We start from the raw sequence: 23,843 nt of genomic DNA on the forward strand, positions 1-23,843 counted from the left end.
TCATTTCTAAAACTTGGGTGTAGTTGTAGTTTCATCTAAGCTTTAAGTGTTCTCTAAAGCAGACTATGTTCCTGTACCCAACGTATGTTATCATACAGAGTGATAATTGCTTACCCATTGCTGTGAATGAATGGTCTGAATCTTTTTTTTAGAGAAAAGGTAATACTACTTCTGTCATTTTAAAAAGTCCTGTGGTTTATGGTAGGATAGTGTTGCTTTATTTTCAGCAGAGGGACAGAGACATAGAGAAGAGTGTAAAGGTTGGTCAGATACAGAACATTTTAAAAAGGTATTGTCGTAGAGTTGTAGAGTAGCTTCTTTCAAAGTCTGTTTTCTATCTGCCTGGCTTTCTGCCAGGAATTATTTGATTGACTCATAGAACAACCAGTCCGCCGGTGGGAGGCGTTTTCCATCCAATCCCAGAGGTCCCTATTATGGATTTGTTTTGTTTTTGTGTAGGCAGAGCACAGCTGAAAGCACCAGCAGTATATTCCAGAAATTTGTCATTTCATTGCTTGCAGAGCAAGTAGGAGTGGACAGCAAGACAAGATAGAGGAAGATTAGACACAAAGAACGATTTAGAGTCCTGTTTATTTTGCAGCACACTTGGGGCAACGTGAATTTGCCATATGTTTTCACTAAAAGGATAAAGTATAAACCCTGTTACTTGAACACATTTTTAAAAAATAAATTTATTTATTTTTATTTTTGGCTGCGTTGGGTCTTTGTTGCTGCACGCAGGCTTTTTCTAGTTGCGCTGAGCGGGGGCTGCTCTTCGTCGTGGTGCGCGGGCTTCTCATAGCAGTGGCTTCTTTTGTTGCTGAGCACGGGCTCTAGGCGCGCAGGCTTCAGTAGTTGTGGCACGTGGGCTCAGCAGTTGTGGCTAGCGGGCTCTAGAGCGCAGGCTCGGTAGTTGTGGTGCGCGGGCTTCTCATATCAGTGGCTTCTTTTGTTGCTGAGCACGGGCTGTAGGCGCGCGGGCTTCAGTAGTTGTGGCACGTGGGCTCAGCAGTTGTGGCTAGCGGGCTCTAGAGCGCAGGCTCGGTAGTTGTGGCGCACGGGCTTAGTTGCTCCGCGGCATGTGAGATCCTCCCAAACCAGGGCTTGAACCCGTGTCTCCTGTGTTGGCAGGCGGATTCTTAACCACGGCGCCACCAGGGAAGCCCATTGAACTTTTTTTTTTTTTTTTTTTTTTTTAATAAATTTATTTATTTATTTATTTTTGGCTGCGTTGGGTCTTCATTGCTGTGCACGGGCTTTCTCTGGTTGCTGCGAGCGGGGGCTACTCTTCGTTGTGGTGTGCGGGCTTCTCATTGTGGTGGCTTCTCGTTGGGGAGCACAGGCTCTCGGCGCACAGGCTTCCGCGGCATGCGGGATCTTCCCGGACCAGGGCTCGAACCCGTGTCCACTGCATTGGCAGGAGGATTCTTAACCACTGTGCCACCAGGGAAGCCCGAACATATTTTTAATTAAGCAGAAACCATGCTGTTAAATGTGAATGTATATGTTTTTTTGACATGTATGTACTTTTTGAACCAAAATTTATACACCAAATGTTAAAGTTTGCTTTGTTCCATAGTTAACCTCGTACTCCATCATCAAAACTTGAATTAAAAAAAAAAAAGTATGCTGAGTATATGGAAGTCTTGACACAGGAAACAGTGAAAGGCCAGAATCCTAACCACTAGGCCATCAGGGAACTCCCTGCCCAAGTCTTATTAACCCATTTTATCAGTCTTTCAAGTAAAAATGATGGTCTGTGAAAATTGTGGCTACTTCATTTCATAACTCACACAATCACAAGTGCTTTTCCTCTATACAGCCCTAGTATGCAACAGAAGTCTATTATTCATGCTTCTCTTCTTGTCTTACAGAATGTTAAAATGACATGTATTCATGGGTGGAAGTTTAATAAAATTAATTTTTATTGCATCATCAAGGACATTCTTAAGTTAAACTGGTTTGCCTTTTTTTTTTTTTAAAGCTGTAAGTGAGTGGCTACGGTGAATACAGTGATTACTAGTTCACTTTGGTACCACTGTCTTGACTCCTGCTAAGGCACCAGCAGTTTTACTAAGCACTGCTTTTTTTTTTTTTAAGATTTATTTTTAAAATTTATTTTATTTATTTTTGGCTGCGTTGGGTATCAGTTGCAGCAACGCGGGATCTTTCGTTGTGGCGCGCGGGCTCTTTGTTGTGGTGTGCTGACTTCTCTCTAGTTGTGGTGGTGGGTTTTCTCTTCTCTAGTTGTGGCGAGCAGGCTTCAGGGCGTGTGGGCTCTTTAGTTTGTGGCACACAGGCTCTAGTTGAGGCGCGCGAGCTCAGTAGTTGTGGCACACGGGCTTAGTAGTTGCCCCGCGGCATGTGGGATCTTAGCTGCCTGACCAGGGATCGAACCCATGTCCCCTGCATTGCAAGGTGGATTCTTTACCACTGGACCACCAGGGAAGTCCCCTAACCACTGCTTCTGAACCATCAGTGCAGGTATCAACACAGTGCAAAGGGCAAATAAACTCAGAAATATTAAGAAAATAGTTTTGGCCTTGTGGAATCCCTGTAAAGATCACTCACAGCGTTGTGAGATAACGGCTATGTTTTATCTGCCTCTCAGCTAAATCTTGACGTCTTTCTTTGGGGGCAAAGATACTGCCTTACATATCTTATAGTTAATCTCTTAGGACTAACCGTGCCATTCCTTGCCCAAAGTAGCTGCTAGTTTAGTTGAATTTCTGTGGGTGTAATGGTTAAATTGGCTTTCTTACTTTCTTTTTAATTAAAAAAATTTCCCCCTTTAAAAATTGTAAAATACACATAGGATTTACCATTTTAGCCAATTTTAGGTGTACAGTTCAGTGGCATCAAGTACATTCACAATATTTTGCAACAGTCACCACTGTCCATTTTCAGAGCTTGTCCATTACCGAAATGGAAATTCTGTACCCATTAAACAGTAATTCCCCATTATCCTCTTCCCCAGTCCCTAGTAAACCTCTATTTTACTTTCCATTGCTATTAATTCACCTATTCTATGTAACTCATGTAAGCGGAATCATACGATATTTGTCCTTTTAGTGCCTTATTTCATTTAGCTTAATGTCTTTAAGGTTCGTCCAAATTGTACCATGTATCAGAATTTTCTTCCTTTATAAGGCTGAATAATATTCCACTGTATATATACACCACATTATGTTTATCCATTCATCTATTGATAGACATTTGGGTTGTTTCCACCTTTTGGCTGTTATGAACAATGCTACTGTGAACATAGGTGTACAAGTATCTGTTTGAGTCTCTCTTTTCAGTTCTTTTGAGTCTAAACCTGGAAGTGGAATGGCTTGGTCATTTGGTAATTCTGTATTTAACTTTCTGAGGAATCACCAAAGTGTCTTCACAGCAGGTTCACTGTTTTACATTGCCACAAGCAATGCTACAAGGGTCCTGATTTCTCCACATTCTTGCCAACACTTGATATTTTTCTTTTCTTAAAAAATAATAGGGGCTTCTCTGGTGGCGCAGTGGTTGAGAGTCCACCTGCCGATGCAGGGGACACGGATTCGTGCCCCGGTCCGGGAAGATCCCACATGCTGCGGAGCGGTTGGGCCCGTGAGCCATGGCTGCTGAGCCTGTGCGTCCAGAGCCTGTGCTCCACAACGGGAGAGGCCACGACAGTGAGAGGCCCGTGTACTGCCAAAAAAAAAAAAAATAATAATAATAGCCATATTAATGGGTGTGAAGAGCTTTCTTATATTTTTAAAGAATACCTTCTTTGTCTTCCTAAGCCTTTTTTTTTGGCCCGCGTGGCATGCGGGATTTCCCCGACCAGGGATAGAACCCGGGCCCCCTGCATTGGGAGCTCAGAGTCTTAACCACTGGACCACCAGGGAAGTCCCCTAAGCCTTTCTTGATTTATTTAATTAACATTGAGCTTGACCTCTCTAGCATTGTTCTAGTGCTTGTGTACTCTTGCCAAATAAAAAAGGAAAACTTAATTTATCCAAAAATTTTTCTATGACTTATTTTTGTCTTGAGGCTGGGGGATTTGATAAATATAGCATGGAGTGAGAAAGTATGTGTGAACATATCCTTTTTTTTTTTTTTTGGCCGTGCCATGCGGCTTGTGGGATCTTGGTTTCCTGACCAGGGATAGAACCTGGACCCCTGGCAGTGGAAGCAGGGAGTCCTAACCACTGGACCGCCAGGGAATTCCCAACATATCCTTTTTTAAAAGTAATTTTTTTCATATTTTTATTACTTCTTGATCTTAAGTTATAGTATGTGCCTGATTTATGTATTTTCCTATGTCTGGATTTACGGTTCTTGTGTTATGCTTGCCTTCTAAGAAATAATGTTTCAAAGTTTGTGTGTGCTTCTTTAGGTTTATTCGTTTGAAATAATGTTCTTATTATCCTTTTCTTTTGATAATTCAGAGAAGATAGTGAACAACATGCAGCTTTTATTCCTTTGAGCCATAGTCAATTGACTTATGTTATCAAGAGAGCCATTAGAAAGATAATGACATACTCTTGAAATAAATGTAGTGTGATCTCTGATGTGATTATAGGAAATTTGCCATAGTATTTGTAAAGGAAGATGAAATATGGGACGTTTTGTTTTTTTAATTTGTTCAAATGAAAATCAGAGCATTTACTTAAAAGAATATGGCCAAATGAATGAATTATGAAGAAGCTGGTCCTAACATAAATTGTTGGTTCTGGTTTTGGCACATAGTTTTCATTATCTTAAGTTTAAAGACAGAGACAGGCACGGACAAATGCAGAAGAGGGGTGGAAGAGGTAAAGGGAAAGACAGAGAAAGCCAGATATAACTAAACTGGAAGAAAACCTTTATTAAATCATAGAATTTTAAACCTGTATCTTTATTTTAGTTTGATATTTCTCAGTTTTTACCATCAAGGACCTTCACCCTCTCACACATCCCATGTTCTGAATGAGTTTGCCATATTTATCAAGTACCAGTTTTTTCCATTTTTGTTAATCAGTCATTACTTTCAATCAGTATTAGATAATCTCTGCTACATGTTGTTGCATATATCGATTGTTCATTCCTTTTTTTATTACCGAGTAGTATGCTATTGTCTAGATATACTACAATTTGTTTATACATTCACCTATTTTATATATATATATATATATATATATATACACATATATACATATATATATTTAGGCTGCGTTGGCTTTTCGTTGCTGCACGCGGGCTTTCTCTAGTTGCGGTGAGCAGGGGCTACTCTTCGTTGCAGTGCGTGGGCTTCTCACTGTGGTGGCTTCTCTTGTTGTGGAGCACGGGCTCTAGGTGCGCGGGCTTCAGTAGTTGTGGCACACGGGCTCAGTATTTGTGGCTCGCGTGCTCTAGAGCACAGGCTCAGTAGCTGTGGTGCACGGGCTTACCTATTTTATATATATATATATATATATACACATATATACATATATATATATTTAGGCTGCGTTGGCTCTTCGTTGCTGCACGCGGGCTTTCTCTAGTTGCGGTGAGCAGGGGCTACTCTTCGTTGCAGTGCGTGGGCTTCTCACTGTGGTGGCTTCTCTTGTTGTGGAGCACGGGCTCTAGGTGCGCGGGCTTCAGTAGTTGTGGCACACGGGCTCAGTATTTGTGGCTCGCGTGCTCTAGAGCACAGGCTCAGTAGCTGTGGTGCACGGGCTTAGCTGCTCCGCGGCATGTGGGATCTTCCTGGACCAGGGCTCGAACCCGTGTCCCCTGCATTGACAGGCGGATTCTTAACCACTGCGCCACCAGGGAAGCCCTCCATTCACCTATTGATGGGCATTTGGATTGTCTACAGCTTTTGGCTATTACAAATAAAGCTGATGTAAAGCTTTTCTTTATGGAAGTCCACTAATAAATGTAGAAGGAATGGGGACTTCCCTGGTGGTATAGTGGTTGAGACTCCACTCTCCCAATGCATGGGGGCCTGGGTTTGATCCCTGGTCAGGGAACTAGATCCCACATGCATGCTGCAACTTAAAGATCCTGCATGCCACAACTAAGACCGAGCGCAGCCAAATAAACAAATACATATATTTTTTTAATGTAGAAGGAATGATAGAACTCAAATCTCATTTGGTAACCATCATAATAGTTGATTCAGCCAAGAGACATCAATAAATGCTACAACAAGTAGGTAAAGCTTTGAGGAACAGAATTGCTATATTACTTTCCTAGAGGTGCTGTAACAAATTAGCACAAATTGGGTGGCTTAAAACCACAGGAATTTATTCTCTCATGGTTCTGGAGGCCAGAAGTCTGAAATCCAGGTGTCAGCAGGGTTGATTCCTTTTTGGAGGTCCTGAGGGAGAATCTGTTCCATGCTCTCCCCTAGCTTCTGGTGTCTGGCAGCAATCCTTGTCATTTCTTGTCTTGTAGATGCATCACCCAGTCTCCACTGTCTTTATATTGCCTCCTCTGTGTCTTCTCCCCTGCTCTTCTCTTTTAAGGACACTTGTCTTTGGACTTAAGGCCCACTCTAATCCAGGGTGATCTCTTCTTAAGATCTTTGACCTAATTACATCTGCAAAGATCCTTTTCCCAAATAATAAGGTCACATTCACAGGTTGTGGGTGAGCATATCTTTTATTGAAGTTGGGGGGGGCACCACTCAACCCACTCCAAGGATATTTATGTCATCTCAGATAATCTCCTTTTGAACACTTATTAATTACAAAAGGAAAAGGATTATAGGGGGAAACCTGGTAGACAGCACCTTAATCGAGTGATCAAGAGTATCATCACTTTTAACGGGACAAATTGAAACTGTATACTGCCTGCAGGGAGAAGATCATATTTAATATTTCTGTGATATTCCTGCCAAAAATGTGTAATCTGATTACAAACATGAGGAAACATGAAACAAACCCAAACTGTGAGATATTCTTGAAATGACTGGCAAAGTACTCCTAAAAAGCATCAAGGAAACACTGAGGAATTGTTCCAGATTGGAAGAGAATAAAGATAAATGTTAAGTAAATATAACAAGGAATCCTGAATTTTATCCTTTTACTATAAAGCATATTGTTAGGATAGTTGATGAAATTTGCATGAGATATATGGATTAGATGGTTGTATGGTATCAATGTTAATTTCCTGATTTTGATGGTGTATTGTAGGAACTAGATACTATAATAGTATTTGGGAGTGACGGTATATTTTGTTGGCAGTTTGCTTTCTGTTGGTTCAAGAAAAAAATTCTTTGGATTATTCCTGGGGGAAAAAAAATAAAAAGTAAACCTGAAGAAGCAGGTCTCAGATTAGAAACCTTGGATACCTCCAGGAATCTAGGTAGCAGTTTCATCAGAGCCCTGCTGCTGGATGCATACCAGGCTATATTTTTTTGTTTCAGTACAGAGAATAAATCAGAAACTTGCAGCAGCATTTGGAATCACCATTTGATTATAATTCCCTGTCATTTTCCAAGAGCTATCAGACTTTTGCAGTGGTCAAATTATAGAATGGAATATATCGGATCACCACCTCAGCTCATGTTTTAATGCTGACACCAGTCTTTGTTATTCTTTGAGAAATGTGATAACGCTTTTAATTTTCTATTTTGGAAGAGAGTATCATTGGTGGTCTTGCACTTGGCCTTTTCTACCCTAATAGGCTTTCGACCAATCAATGAAGAGCTATGTCGGGAAGCAATTAGTTGCTGAGGTTATTCGGGGACCAAACTAGTTGTGGCATAGGTTTGGTATTCCATTGGTTCTGAGGTGGACTGGATTGAAAGTCCTATTTAGTACCTGACCTCCCTGAGCCTTAGCTCTTATCAGTGGACTGTGGCTGTGTTTTGTAGCCCCAGAATTATTATCTTAGAGCCATTGTTCAGTAGTTACTCAATGTTGTGGGTATTTCTTTTTCCTTGGTGTATAGCTACATGTGAAAATGGCCACATATCACTTTGAAGAAGGTTAACAATTCTTTAACTAAACTTGGAAGATTTTCTTTTTGTTTTTTGTTTCGTTTCCTTTTTTTTGTGAAAGATCATTCTGCAGATCCAATTTTTCTTCTGCCCTGTTGTCAGTGAGGTAACCGTACCAGATTTTCTTTGGGTAATTAACTGCTCCTATCTGATCTCTGTCACCTCAGGGTTCTCCCATCCACAGAGATCAGGGAGCCCATTTTCATTGCAGCCTCTTCCCTTAGTATTTCTTGCCTAGAGAGAAGAGTTAGTAAAATGTGTTTGAAAGATTTTAGTGTGGGGCTTCCCTGGTGGCACAGTGGTTGAGAATCCGCCTGCCGATGCAGGGCACACGGGTTCGTGCCCCGGCGCGGGAAGATCCCACATGCCGCGGAGCGGCTGGGCCTGTGAGCCATGGCCACTGAGCCTGTGCGTCCGGAGCCTGTGCTCCGCAACGTGAGAGGCCACAACAGTGAGAGGCCTGCGTACCAAAAAAAAAAAAAGATTTTAGTGTACCATATATAAAATAGACAAACAATAAGGATTTACTGTATAGCACAGGGAATATATTCAATATCTTGTAATAACCTATAATGGACAAGAATTTTAAAAAAAAGAACATATAGGGACTTCCCTGGTGGTCCAGTGGTTAAGGCTTCGCGCTTCTGGGCTTCCCTGGTGGCACAGTGGTTAAGAATCCGCCTGCCAACTCAGGGCACACGGGTTCGAGACCTGGTCTGGGGAGATCCCACATGCCGCGGAGCAAGTAAGCCTGTGCGCCACAACTACTGAGCCTGCACTCTAGAGCCTGCGAGGCACAATTACTGAAGCCCACATGCCACAACTACTGAAGTCTGCGCGCCCAGAGCCTGTGCTCCGCAACAAGAGAAGCCCTCGCAATGAGAAGCCCCGGCAATGAGAAAACCCGGCTCGCCGCCACTAAAGAAAGCCCGCGCACAGCAACAAAGACCCAACGCAGCCAATCAAGCAAGCAAGCAAGCAAGCAATAAATAAATAAATTAAAAAAAAATCTATTTAGAAAAGAAAAAAAAGAATCTGCCTGCCAATGCTGGAGACACAGGTTCAAGCCCTGGTCTGCGAAGATCTCACACGCCACGGAGCAACTAAGCCCGTGCGCCACAACTACTGAAGCCTGTGCCCCTAGAGCCTGTGCTCCGCGACAAGAGGAGCCACCGCAATGAGGAGGCTGCACACCGCAACTTAGAGTAGCCCCCGCTCGCCGGAACTAGAGAAAGCCCGCACACAGCAACGAAGACCCAACGCAGCCCCCACCCCCACCCCCCAAAAAATAATAAAAAATTAAGGGCAAAAAAGGACTCTGCGCTTCCATTGCAGGGGGCACCGGTTCAATCCTTGGTGGGGGAACTAAGATGCCACACGTCGCGTGGCGTGGCAAAAAAAAAAAAAATATATATATATATATATAAATAATATGTATAACTGAATCACTTTTTTTATAACAGTGATTTTTTTCAATTTATTTTATTTATTTATTTTTGGCTGCAGTGGGTCTTCATTGATGCACACAGGATTTTTCTAGTTGTGGCGAGAGGGGGCTGCTCTTTGTTGTGGTGGGCAGGCTTCTCATTGCAGTGGCTTCTCTTGTTGCGGAGCACGGGATCTAGGCGTGCAGGCTTCAGTGGTTGTGGTTCACGGGCTCTAGAGTGCAGTCTCAGTAGTTGTGGCGCACGGGCTTAGTTGCTCTGAGGCGTGTGGGATCTTCCCGGACCAGGGCACGAACCTGTGTCCCGTGCATTGGCAGGCAGATCCTTAACCACTGCTCCCTCAGGGAAGTCCCTAGTCTTTGTTTTAATGACTTATGCACATTTCCTAAAGGATACTTATGTCAGAGTTCATATACTATCTGATACTGTCTTTTTAATATGCTCCTAGTTTTAAGTCATTTTTTTAAAATTAAAAGATTAAAATGTAAAGTAGAAAACAAGAAAGGCTAACTAAGGAAGACAAATTAAAGAGGTAGGTTCCTTAATATATAAATTTATTGCAGTTTCAATCAGAACCTTCAGAGGGTTTGTTTTTTAATTTTGCAAGTTGCTTCTGAAGTTCATATGGAAAAATACTTAAGGGAATATTGAAAAAGAAGAATAATTGGCGGATACTTAAACTCCCTATTATTAAAAAGCACCATAAATAGATTAGTAGGATGAGTCCAGAAATAGATCTGAGGCAAAATGTAACATATGATAAAAGGTGACATTTCAAATGAATAGGGAAAGCATGGATTTTTCAGTATTTTTAGATCATTGCGGAATATCTTTCATAATATGTTAGTGCTTTTGACAAAAAATGTGATTCAAATATTAACATTGCTTTGAATATCCTTTTTATTTTTAGCTTTTTTTCTCCTTTTTCATCTCGTTTTAGGTGCTTTTTGCAAACAGCTAAATTACTTGTATGCTGTAGGTAAATTTTATTTTCTGAATGTGGTTAAGAACCCTTGTTTCTGGGAGTTCACCTCGTTCGCATTTATTATGATAATAGATTTTTTTCCCAGGTTCTTAGCTGCAGAAAACAATGTTTTCTAGTTGTTTTTTTTTTTAAAAAAAAAGGAAAAAAGAAAATGCTTTAGCAAGAGCTACAGTTAACCCATAAAATAATTGAAAGGGCTAAAGAAACATACACCATACTCTACGCTGGGCTTCTGGAAATGACATCTGTAACCAGGCTGCAAAACTGCATGGGCTAGGGAGCTGTCTGCTGTGATCTATGTTTGCAAAATTGATGCCTTCTTCCTGCTGCTTGTTTTTCTTTTAACTTAAAAAAGGTGTGAAATATAACATAGCATGCATACGTAAAAGGCCATAAAACATAAATGTACACTTTAATAAATAATCATAAAATGAACACCATCCAGTTACAAAAGAGAACATTGCCTGTACACCAGAAGCCCCTGTATGGCCTTTCTGATCTCATATTTCTGTCTTCCCCCAAGAGGCAGCCACGATCTTGACTTTTGTGATTATAGGTCTGTAGTGATTTACTTATTTTTCTTAATAGTTTTACCTCTTGTCTGTAAATATGATAGTTTTTTTTTTCTGAAGAAAATCATGCTGAATGTATTCTTTTATCTCATCCTTCTTGTGAGATTCTCACCCATTATATGTAGTATAGTCTGTTGTTATGTTGAAGGACATTTGAGCTGTTGCCCGTTTTTAGCCCATATGAACAATGCTGCTATGAACATTCATCTGTATTGTGTGTCATGAATTTATGCTGTATACCAATGGGTAGTGAGTAGTCAAGAGTATACATATCTTCACCTTTACCGTATAATGCCTAGATGTTTTCTAAAATAGTTGTACCAGTTTATACTCCTACCAGTAGTTGATGATAGAACATGTTACTCCACATTCTTAACTTACTCTTGTCAAACTTTAATTTATTCAGCAATCTGATAATTATGTTGTGGTATCTCATTATGGCTTTTATTTATTTATTTATTTATTGAGTTATTGAGTTATTTATTTATGGCTGCATTGGGTCTTCATTGCTGAGCACGGGCTTTTCTCTAGTTGCGGCGAGCAGGGGCTTCTCTTCATTGTGGTGCACAGGCTTCTCATTGCGGTGGCTTCCCTTGTTGCAGAGCACGGGCTCTAGGCGCGTGGGCTTCAGTAGTTGTGGCTCACAGGCTTTAGAGCGCAGGCTTAGTAGTTGTGGCACACGGGTTTAGTTGCTCCGTGGCATGTGGGATCTTACCGGCAGGGCTCGAACCCGTGTCCCCTGCATTGGCAGGCGGATTCTTAACCACTGTGCCACCAGGGAAGTCCTCATTATGGCTTTTAATTTGTATTTCCGTGATGATTAAAGAAGACAAACACCTCTGCATGCTTTTTGGCTCTTTGGATTTCCTCATTTGTAAAAGCCTGTTCAGGTCCTTCATCCATTTTTCTATTGAGTAGTCTTCTTGATTTGATTTGTTGTAGCATTTTATATATTCTGGATACCATTCCTTTGGTGTGTATATATTACAAATATATCCTTTTCCATTCTGTGAGTTCTTTTCACTCTAGTAATCATATCTTTTGATGAACAGAAATTCTTAATTTTGATGGTAGTACAACTTCACAATCATTTTCTTATATGGCTAGTCCGTTCTTTGTCTTTAGGAAATCCTTCCCCACCTTGAGATCATAAATGTACTTTCTTGTGCATTATCTAACCATTTTAGCTTTGCTTTTCACGTTAGGTCCTTAATGTACCTGGAATTGATTTTATGTGTGTGTGTGTGTGTGTGTGTGTGTGTTTGGCATCAGGGACCCAAAGTTGTTTTTTGTTTTTTAATTTTATCCCAGTTCCATTTATTGAATGTCCTTTCTCCACTGGTGTGTGTGTGTGTGTGTGTGTGTGTGTGTGTGTGTTTGGCATCAGGGACCCAAAGTTGTTTTTTGTTTTTTAATTTTATCCCAGTTCCATTTATTGAATGTCCTTTCTCCACTGTTCCTATATCAAGTGTCTGAATATGCTTGGATCTGTCTCTGTGCTCACTGTTGTATTTGTTCACTGGCTTACAACTTTTCCTACAGGTCTTATTAGAGATTTGTTAGCATTGTTGGCAGATATATCACACCTTTCGCTGTATTGTGAATGGGATCTTTTTTTTTAAAGTTACATTTTGTAATTTTTTGTTGCTGTTTTACAAAAATAGAACTCATATTTTATGTAACTATTTATATCCAGTAACCTTATTGAACTTTATCAATGCCAGTAATCTATCCACAAATGTTTTCTTTAGGGCCTTTTTTTTTTTTTTTTTTGGCAACTCCACTTGGTGCCTCTCAGGCTAGTTGCTTTTCTTAAATACGTAATGGTGATAACAACAAAAACTAATGTTTATTGAGCACTAACTATGTGTCTGGTGCTGTTGCTGATAGTTTTACATGTGTATATGCCTGTGTGTGTGAATTTCTAGCTTCATATACTGCAAGCAACCCTCTGTTGTGAGTGACAGGTCACTCTGGAGGGTGGGTTCCATCTGCGGGATGGGATGGGATGGGGAGATGCACTGTAGTGTTCAAGAGATGGCTTTTCAGCATATATAATATTGGAAAAGAAAAGAACTAGTTAGCCCAAATATATTAGAGAAGCCTTGTGACTATAAAAGTTGTATGGCACCCGTCCATTTGGGGAGGGGCCTTATTTCTTCTCCCACATCCCCTTTGAGACCCTGTTGTCCCTATCAGCCGATGCACCACTTTTCTTAGAAGAGAGGTATTATAGTTGCTGGCATCTTAGGAACTTAAATGTTTCACCTTTTACCATGCAGGGAGTTTAGGCACTGACCTAGCTCCTGCAGTTTTAAATGAATCTGCCAAGCTTCTACCATCCATTCCTGACTTCAGCCTTTGCCACTGCCTCTGAGTTTGAACTTTTCTGGAACTCTGTTAATGGGGAATACTGATGTACTGCCTCCTTTACTGACTGTGCTTTTTCCTTATGTTGGATTACAAATTTTGCGTTCTGATTTTTCCCTCAATATAATTCCATTTGTTTAAAATTCCAGGAATTCCTCAGATTTTCTTATGACCCTTCTCTGTGTTTCATGACTGCTATGGACTTTTTCTAATATTTATATTCTGTCCTTTCAGTAGGATTTTGGTGGGGAGAATATGTCAGTGTTTGGACTTAGTTTGCTGTCTTGAACTGTAACTTGTAGTTTAATATTACAGAATATTTCAGAATTTTAAATGATAGTGAATATAATCAGTCAGTATAGGTTTTAGAATTAGGTATATGGGATCTTTGCCACTTAAAATACTTGAGTTATTTTGAGCAAATTTCTTAACCATTCAAAGTTTTGGTTTCCACATCTGCAAAATGAAAATAATGGAACTAATCTTATCTATCACTTAGGTTTATTAGTATTATATGGGATAATACAATATATGTAAAGCTCTTAGCACAGAAAGTGGTATCCAGTAAGCACTCAATAAATGTTATTTATTAGGTTATGAATATTCAACTGTTGTTTCAAAAACAAATCCAGTAGCTTTTTCTGAAAATCTTCTTGAAGTGAAATTAATAAACAGATGATAAGCTGCTAGCAGTATGGTATCAAAACTTTTAACATATCCTTGCCACTAAATGTAATTAAGACTAAGACTTATGTGGAATTAGTAAATCTATGCTGTAACATTTTTCTCCTAGGATCGGCTTGATGGTCATAATATAATTGCATTATTTATAAAATTAATTTATTAATGTGTGCATGAAGGGATTAATACAAGTCCTTCTTTAATAGCTTTCAAAATATTTTTCTTAAATATTTTCCTATGCTAATTCAAATTTTAACATGCTAATTCAGCATATGTTGGCATTTTTATTCTGCCACAGGATTAATGTATACACCTGAAAGAGTAAAATGTTTTATTTTTTATTACAGCAGAATGGCCAAAGACTATGACAGGTCTTCCCAGCACGTCAGGGACAACTGCCAGTGTGGTCATCATACGGGGCCTGAAGATGTATGTAGCTCATGTGGGTGACTCAGGGGTGGTTCTTGGAATTCAGGATGACCCAAAGGATGATTTTATCAGAGCTGTGGAGGTGACACAGGACCATAAGCCAGAACTTCCCAAGGAAAGAGAACGAATTGAAGGACTTGGTGGGAGGTAATTATTGTCCTATTTTGTCTTTCTTCTCTTGGTTCTATTTAGTCCTTTTCTGCTTTACTTACCAGATTGACCTACTTCTCCCTTTTAATGAAGTTTCAGATTTTCAGTTTGCCTGATGAAGTACTCATGTATGTTCATATTTATCTTATTATTTTGAATTGACTGTTTTATTTCTGATAATGGCTCCAAAGGGAAATAATAATAAATATAGAAATAATAATTTGTTACTCAAGTAACAAAACATACAAGGATTTATTTAAAACCATTTACGTAAATACTGATCAGCATGCCCTTCAGAATCTGGACAGAGCAGCCTTTAGAGTTCCAGAGTAGAACAATTTGCTATTTATTTCTTTAGGCTGTGCTGGGTCTTAGGGGGTCTTTGTTGCGGCATGCTTGCAGGATCTAGTTCCCCAATCAGGGATCGAACCCAGGCCCCTTGCACTGGGAGCTTCGAGTCCTACCCACTGGACCACCAGGGAAGTCCCCCAGAGTAGAACAATTTGAATCTGTCTTTGGGAATAGAATTTTGTTAGAATTAGCCTTCAGTTTTTCCCTTTGATTTCTAAGTCATATATACTGCAAACCCATTTCAACTTATTGTCTCAATATGTATCGAGATCGTTTGTAAACTATGAACTGAATTTGACTTCAGCGTAATATTTTTATGCTACAAACTAAAATGTAAGATTGTTCTAAAAATCAGGAATGAGTAACATAAGAAAATTTAAAAATTATTACAATACTAATTTTTAAAAATCAAGGATTAAGGCAAGTTAAACAGAATCTGGTGTTTTCTAAATAGTCATTCTAATTCAAGTCTTACCATGATATTGTTACTTGCCTCCTCTTTCTTCCTTTTTTTTTTTTTTAAGAAGCCCCAGGTTTTTTTGTTTTGTTTTGTTTTTTTCTTTTCGGCTGCATCAGGTCTTAGTTGTGGCATGCAGGATCTTTCATTACAGCATACAGGCTTCTCTCTGGTTATGGTGCGGGCTCCAGAGTGGTGGGCTCTGTAGTTTGTGGCACGTGGCCTCTCTCGTTGAGATGCGCGAGCTCAGTAGTTGTGGCATGCGGGCTTAGTTGCCCCGCAGCGTGTGGGATCTTAGTTCCCTGACCAGGGATTGAACCTGCGTCCCCTGCATTGGAAGGCGGATTCTTTACCACTGGATCACCAGGGAAGTCCCTCCGCTTTCTTGCTTTTATTAAATCAAAATGGTCTTTTTCAGAGAAATAATAAAGTGAAGGAAAGAATTAACATCCTTAAGCTACCAGGAGTTCAAAAGATAAGTAAGAAAAACACTAAAACTCTGCTGCCTTCAGATAGATGGATAATGGAGAGGAAGTCTGAACAAAAACAGATTCTCAAAAGAATAGTATAAACATTCGAAAAAATGTTTAACATTATTGAAATGAAATTATCTTTTTTGCTGTTGGGTTAGCAATAGTTTTGTGGTAATGGGTATCCTGTTGACCAGGGATTGAACCTGCGTCCCCTGCATTGGAAGGCGGATTCTTTACCACTGGATCACCAGGGAAGTCCCTCCGCTTTCTTGCTTTTATTAAATCAAAATGGTCTTTTTCAGAGAAATAATAAAGTGAAGGAAAGAATTAACATCCTTAAGCTACCAGGAGTTCAAAAGATAAGTAAGAAAAACACTAAAACTCTGCTGCCTTCAGATAGATGGATAATGGAGAGGAAGTCTGAACAAAAACAGATTCTCAAAAGAATAGTATAAACATTCGAAAAAATGTTTAACATTATTGAAATGAAATTATCTTTTTTGCTGTTGGGTTAGCAATAGTTTTGTGGTAATGGGTATCCTGTTGATAGGATTATATATTGGTATGACCTATACAAAATATAACACATACCACTAACTTTAAATGTATATAGACTCAGTAATTTCAGGAATCTACTCTAAAGAAGAAATATGAAATGTGGACCAAAATATCTGAATGGAGCTATTGATTGCAGCTGTGTTTATTGACTGTTAATTTAGCTGAAAATAACTTGAAGGCCCAACAGCTGGAAAATGGTTAAGTACATTTAATATCTATTCATAACATTGGATATGATATGAACATTAAATAATATTTATATATAAGTTTTTAAAAATCATGGTGTTATGAAAAATTTCAAACATAAAAGTAAAGGTAGGGGAATTCCCTGGCAGTCCAGTGGTTAGGACTCTGCACTTTCACTGCTGAGGGCCCGGGTTCAATCCCTGGTTGGGGAACTAAGATCCTGCAAGCCACGTGGCGCAGTCAAAAAAAAAAAAAAAAAAAAAAAGAAGTAAAGGTGGAATAGTGTAATGAACTCCCATACATATGGGGAATTTTTCTTTAATATACGATTTTTTCCCTTGTTTCACTGAGAAATAATTGACATATATCACTGTATAAATTAAGACGTGCTACATGATGGTTTGGTTTACTTATATTGTGAAATGATTACCAAAATAGGTTCAGCTAACATCCATCTTCTCATATAGATACAATAAATAGAAAAGAGAGAATAAAGGAAAAAAAATTCTCCTTGTGATGAGAACACTTAGGATTTATTGTCTTAAAATCTTTCCTGTGTATAATATAGCAGTATTAACTATAGTCATCATGTTGTACATTGCATCCATAGTACTTATTTATCTTATAACTGGAAATTTGTACCTTTTGACCACATTTCTCCAATTCCCGCTTTCCCCTACCAGGAATTTTTAATAATACAGGAGAATGGTTATTAGTCACAATAAGCAGGATATAAAATTACATTGCTAAATAACTCTTTGTCTCCATGGAGATTGTACAAATTTATACTATATCATCAGGATATATGGATGACCCTGACAACAGACTTATAGAACTTTTTGATCATATCCAGTTGTAGGTTAAAAAAAGGCATCTTGGTGATGTTTTCATTTGCATTTATCTTGAGAAAGGTTGAATATCTTTTTATTTAAGAGCCATTTCTACTTCCTTTTCTGTGTTTTTTTGTTTATATTCTTTGCTCATTTCGGGGGAGAGTAGTTAGCCTTTTTTGTATTAATGTGTAGGAGCCACTTAGACATTAGAGAAATTAGACTAATATAAGTGATGAGTTTCAGATGTTGTCTTCACAGTTTGTGTTTTGATTCTGCTCCTGGAATTTTTTTTCCATGTGGCAGTTTATTTTAATGTAGTTAAATTGATCAGTCTCTACCATTATGACTTTTGGGTTTTGTGCCATACATACAGTTCCTTCACTCTGAGGTTATTCAAAAGTCTTCCATATTTTATTCTTGTACAGCAGTTATGAATACTTTGGTCTTAGGACCCCTTTACACTCTTAAAAATTGAGGCCCTCGAAGAGCTTTTTGTTTGTATGGGTTATATGTATTGATTCTACCATATTAGAAATTAAAATGGAGACATTTTCAAATATTTGTTAATTTATTGAAAAATAACAATGTTAGGCTCATTATGTGTTAATATAAAGAAAAATTTTTATGAAAAAATAGCTGTTTCCCCAAAACAAACATTTGAGAGGATTGGCATTGTTTTACATTTTTTAAAAGTCTCTTTATTGTCTGGCTTAATAGGTGACTGCTAGATTCTTGTATTTTCTTCTACATTCAATCTGTTGTGATAAGGTATTTTGGTTGTAGTATCTGAAGTAAAGCCTGGTTTTACACAGATTTATAGGTGGAAAAGGGAGACTATTTTAAAAGCTTTTCCATGTTTTGGGGGTATTCTTCTTTGATACTATTCTAAAATTCACGAAGAGGGAGTTTCTTAAAGGTTAATAATAGTGTGATATCTGAAATAATATCAATGACTTTTTTCATACTCTTACACTGAGAGCCATAGGTGTATCAGTTAAGAGCCATTGGTTAAATAATATCTTTATCCATGCATGATTTTTTTAATTAATAGATTTTTATGGTTCAAAGCAGTTTTAGATTCATAGCAAAATTGAGCAGAAAGTATAGAGAGTTCCTGTATACTCCCTGCCTCCTTCTACACGCATAGTCTCTTCCACTATCAGAATCCTTCCCCAGTGGTATATTTGTTACAATTGACAACCCTACATTGACACATCATTATCACTCAAAGTCCATAGTTTACGTTAGGGTTGCTTTTGGTGTTGTGCATTCTAGGGTTTGACAAATGTGTAATGACATGTATTTACCATTATAGTTTCATACAGAATAGTTTCACTGCCCTAAAAATCTTCTGTGCTCTTCCTATTTATCCCTTCCTCCCTTCTTACTCCTGGCAACCACTGGTCTTTTTATTGTCTCCATAGTTTTGCCTTTTCCAGAGTGTCATATAGTTGGAATCATATAGTATAGAGCCTATACAAATGACCTAGGTATTGGTCATTTATAAAGTATTTGTTAGCTGAGTACTGCAGATCATCCAAATATTGATACATTTTATTATACAATATAGCAAATCCTGTAGCTGCTCAAAAAGTTCACTGTATACACATGGTCGTAGTATTATTATGAAAATAATTTTGAGGGCTTCCCTGGTGGCGCAGTGGTTAAGAATCCTCCTGCCAATGCAGGGGACACGTGTTCGAGCCCTGGTCTGGGAAGATCCCACATGCCGCGGAGCTGCTAAGCCCGTGCGCCACAACTACTGAGCCTGCGCTCTAGAGCCCGTGTGCCACAACTACTGAAGCCCTCGTGCCTAGAGCCCGGGCTCTGCAGCAAGAGAAGCCACCGCAGTGAGAAATCCGCACACCGCAACGAAGAGTAGCCCCCGCTCGAGCACAGCAACGAAGACCCAGCACAGCCAAAAATAAATAAATAAAATTTTTAAAAAAGAAAAAAATTTTGACCTTGCAGACCCCCTGAAATGGTCTGGGGGACTCCCGGCATCCCTGAACCATATTTTGAGAACAACTTTTCTAGTACTTGTGTGGTTTCATCATTTACATTTTAAGCAGTCCCTTTTAAAAATTTTTCTTTAATTAATTAATTAAATTTTGGGGGGGTCCGTATTGGGTCTTTGTTGCTGAGCGTGGGCTTTCTCTACTTGCAGCAATCGAGGGCTACTCTTCGTTGCGGTGCACGGGCTTTTCATTGCAGTGGCTTCTCTTGTTGTGGAGCATGGGCTCTAGGCGTGTGGGCTTCAGTAGTTTTGGCACGTGGGCTCTAGAGCGCAGGCTCAGTAGTTGTGGTGCACGGGCTTAGTTGCTCCGCGGCATGTGGGATCTTCCCGGACCAGGGATCGGGCCCATGTCCGCTGCATTGGTAGGTGGATTCTTAACCACTGCACCACCTGGGAAGTCCCATCATTTACGTTTTAATCTTATAGCTCTGGAATTTTTAAATTAAAGCTGAGTAGTAGGGATATGAGTTAATATTTTTTTCTCATTGGCCATTGGTAGCCACTTGAACAACCATTCCTTACTGATTAGAAGGCTTACCAGGCATAAAACCCTTCTTCAATGGGAAGATGACCTTGAGTTTATCCTCTTCTAGCACTCTTTCTCTGGTTAAGATAAATATGGCATGTCAGCTCTGTTTTAAGGCAACATTGCTTATTGTAGAATGACCCTTGAATGGAACTGCATCTGGATAGGAAAGATTTTGAATGGACCACAAATTTCTCTTGGGAAGCAGAGACCTTAGCTGCCCTGTGTACATGCAGTTTGACTTGTGCAGGGACGAGGAAGTCATGGGCTGTTAAGATACTGATTCTTACGGCATACAAAGCTCACTTGTGGTGCCTAGAAATTGGCTCCTGGATTTCTGTAAGGATCACTGCTGAAGACAGCACGACTGAAGCTGCAGTGCTGGCATACTGTGTTTCCTGTCCCGTATGCTACAAAGTTAAATGAGCCTGGTTTCATGCTATAGTTTATTTAATCCTATGAGTGTGAAGGTCAGTATGTATCTGAGACCACTACTGGTAGTTATGCAAAATGAGCTTTGCAATTATATATATTTGGGTCTTTTTCTGGGGTTTCTTTACTTTTTTTTTTTTTTTTTTTTTTTGCAGTACGCGGGCCTCTCACTGCTGTGGCCTCTCCCGTTGCGGAGCACAGGCTCCGGACGCGCAGGCTCAGCAGCCATGGCTCACAGGCCCAGCCGCTCTGCGGCATGTGGGATCCTACCGGACCGGGGCACAAACCCGTGTCCCCTGAATCGGCAGGCGGACTCTCAACCGCTGCGCCACCAGGGAAGCCCTGGGCTTTCTTTTTTTAATACTGTATATTCGTGTACCAGTACCATACTTATTTTATTTATTTATTTTTATATTTATATATTTATTTATTTTTGGCTTTGTTGGGTCTTCATTGCTGCTCGAACCCGTGTCCACTGCATTGGCAGGCGGATTCTTAACCACTGCGCCACCAGGGAAGCCCATACTTGTTTTAAATTGAGGCTTTATTTTAATTTTTAATATTGGTAGGCCTGATTCCTCTCATTAGTCTTTAAAAAAATATTTTTCTTGACTGTTCTGTATTTTTCACTATGAATATTAAAATTATTTTTATTTTAATATCTTTTTTTAGAGTTTATTTTTTTGTCCTGTTACTTAAAATAGCATCTGGATAGTTGGACAGATGCTGTTTGCCATTTGAGAGCAGGTGTCTTTTTGCACAAATTGAACTGTTTTATTTTTTTTATTTTTAAAATAAATAAATAAATATTTATTTATTTATTTATTTATTTATTGTTGGCTGTGTTGGGTCTTCGTTGCTGCGTGCGGGCTTTCTCTAGTTGCGGCGAACGGGGGCTACGCTTCATTGCCGAGCGCAGACTTCTCATGGCGGTGGCTTCTCTTGTTGTGGAGCACGGGCTCTGGGCGCGTAGGCTTCAGTAGTTGTGGCACGTGGGCTCAGTAGTTGTGGCTCGTGGGCTCTGGGCTCAGTAGTTGTGGCTCATGGGCTTAGTTGCTCCACGGTATGTGGGATCTTCCTGGACCAGGGATCGAACCTATGTCCCCTGCATTGGCAGGCAGATTCTTAACCACTGTGCCATCAGGGAAGTCCCTGAACTGTTTTATTGTAAGTTATTTCCCCCTTTCCCTCTGTCCTCACCCTAGGCAACTGGCCAGTGCTCTGTTTTTCCAGTCTTCTGTTGCTGCTCAGTCAGCCCTTTGCATATCAGGCTGATCCTTTGTGTATGCCATTAGTCATGACATTAGTCATGCAGGACAACAGCAGGAAGTGCAATAAAAGCAGCATCTTTTGCAACATTTCTTTGGTTTTTTGATACTGGATTTAAAACTTTGTTTTAGCCAGTGCCCTTATTTTGTCATTTGTTTCTCAGAAACATGAGACCATAATAACTTTGAATATTAAGTATCTAGAGAGCTCCTAGGAGAGTTATGTTGGAAGCAATTTGGGTAGGTACTGTAATTACTTAAGTATTAAGCCTTACTTTTTAGGGAGCTGGTTTAGGAAAGAACAATAGGGCATAACGTGTTAGGAAGGCAGAATGTTGGTGTCTCTTCTCCTGGAACTCTTAGTTTCACAGATTCTTGTGAATTGTAGATTTAGTCTTTACTCTCCTGTTTGCTTTTTGAGGATCAGCATTGAAGAAAGCATAAAATAACAAAGTGATGGCCTTTGATACTCTTACTATGACCGAGAACAATGTTGCTTTCAGTATTACAAATTAAACGAATTCTCAGAAGGGACAGTAAATGAACAACTCTCTTGAATTTCTCTTCTAGGTTAACGTTGACAAAGTTTTCTGCTCATTCTGTACTTGCTTCATTCCCCGCTGTTCTGTCCAGTATAATAGCCACTAACCACGTATGACTGTTTGAATTTAAATATAAATTAATTAAATTAAAAATTCAGTTCCTCATATGCACTAGTCACATTGGTGGTGCTCAGTTGGCGGACATGGCTAGTGCCTGCTGTATCAGACTGTGCCTAGTGAACATTTCCATCATTGCAGGAAGTTTCATGAGACAGAGCTGCTCAAATCTCCTGGCCCGCCCTTGTCTCATGAGCTTGTTTTCTACGTAAGAAAGATGATTGAGGCTGTTCTCCTTCTGTCATATTCATGTTTTTCTGGGCTCAGAGGAAGATTTTTTTTCTCATTTATGAAGGTTTATGCCTTTATTTCGGTTCTCTTAGAACTTGTATTCCATTTGTTATCTCTTCTCCCTAGTATCTTCATTCCTTTGAAGTTAGAGCAGAAATAGAAAAGCCATAGATGGAGGTTAACTTGGAGGCTGCTGCTGAGGGCTAGAGCATTTCATACTGACATTCCTGTGGAGATGGTCACCATTATCTGTCCTGTCTTCAACTTTCCATATCTTGAAGCCGGTTTAGTTTCAGTGTTCGTCAGGTTTAGGGGGACAGAGTCATACTACTCAGAGTGAACATAGTAAGCTATTAAGAGACTCATGTATACATCAGGATGTCACAGTACTCATTAATAATGAGAACAGTAACTGACAAGAAGACCGCATATTATTGTCAGCTGGCCTGCTGTAGATGAAATGAAATTTCAGATTATAATCAGAGGGTTTCAGTGTGCACATGGGACCTTAGTGTGAAGACTTAATTCGGTTATCTTAATGTCATCTATCTTTGAGAGTTCAGAATCAACTTGTGTCTTATGCATGTGTCTGTCAGGTGAACCTAATATCAGGCAGGCTAATGTTGTTTCTTGGGAATACTCTTTGCCACTCTTCCCCTCAACTTTCTAAAGCCTTCCAGGGGAACATTTTTCTTCTATTTTGTTATTTTTTTAAATTCCAGGCAGATTATGATTAAATTGATTTAAGGGCCAGTTTCCCATTTCAGTCGTTTAGGCATAGGTTGAGAGACCATCTCTGTTGAGTTTTATTACTTTTTTGCTCCAATATTTGACCATATCTCAACGTTTTAGCCACCCTGCAATGTACTGACTTCTCTGTGTATTAATTACAGATTTCTGTCGCTCCAACACCAAATTTCTAGGTGGGTTTTCTTGTTGTGTAACTCCCAAATCTATATTTCTACAGCTGATCTGTTTCCAAAGTCTAGTCTCACTTCTAAATACAGAATATCTAAATAAATAGATACTTCTATTGAGGCATTTCTTATTAATGCCTCAGATAAAAAAAATTAAAATTGAAGTTCTATTTTCAATACCCCTAAATCCTTCAAAAAGTATACAACCTTTTCAATTTCTTTTATCATTATGTAATCCCTCTTCAATTTTAACCACTTCTTCCTCCCCTCAGTTTTTTTTTTTTTTTTTTTTTGTGTTACGCGGGCCTCCCTCTGTTGTGGCCTCTCCCGTTGCGGAGCACAGGCTCCGGCC

At 39.5% G+C, this 23,843-nt stretch overlaps 1 protein-coding gene across 1 annotated transcript in view; it reads left to right on the forward strand.

Moving 5' to 3' along the window:
- Positions 1-11,769: 11,769 nt before the first annotated feature.
- Positions 11,770-23,843, forward strand: part of PPM1D (protein phosphatase, Mg2+/Mn2+ dependent 1D) — a 39,559-nt gene continuing 27,485 nt past the window's right edge. The window contains exons 1-2 of the mRNA XM_028498100.2: positions 11,770-11,827; positions 14,352-14,580. Coding sequence (XP_028353901.1) covers positions 11,770-11,827; positions 14,352-14,580 — 287 coding nt within the window. The remainder of the gene's footprint in view (positions 11,828-14,351; positions 14,581-23,843) is intronic.

Source organism: Physeter macrocephalus, chromosome 14, assembly GCF_002837175.3.
Source record: "Physeter macrocephalus isolate SW-GA chromosome 14, ASM283717v5, whole genome shotgun sequence".
Taxonomy (NCBI): domain Eukaryota; kingdom Metazoa; phylum Chordata; class Mammalia; order Artiodactyla; family Physeteridae; genus Physeter; species Physeter macrocephalus.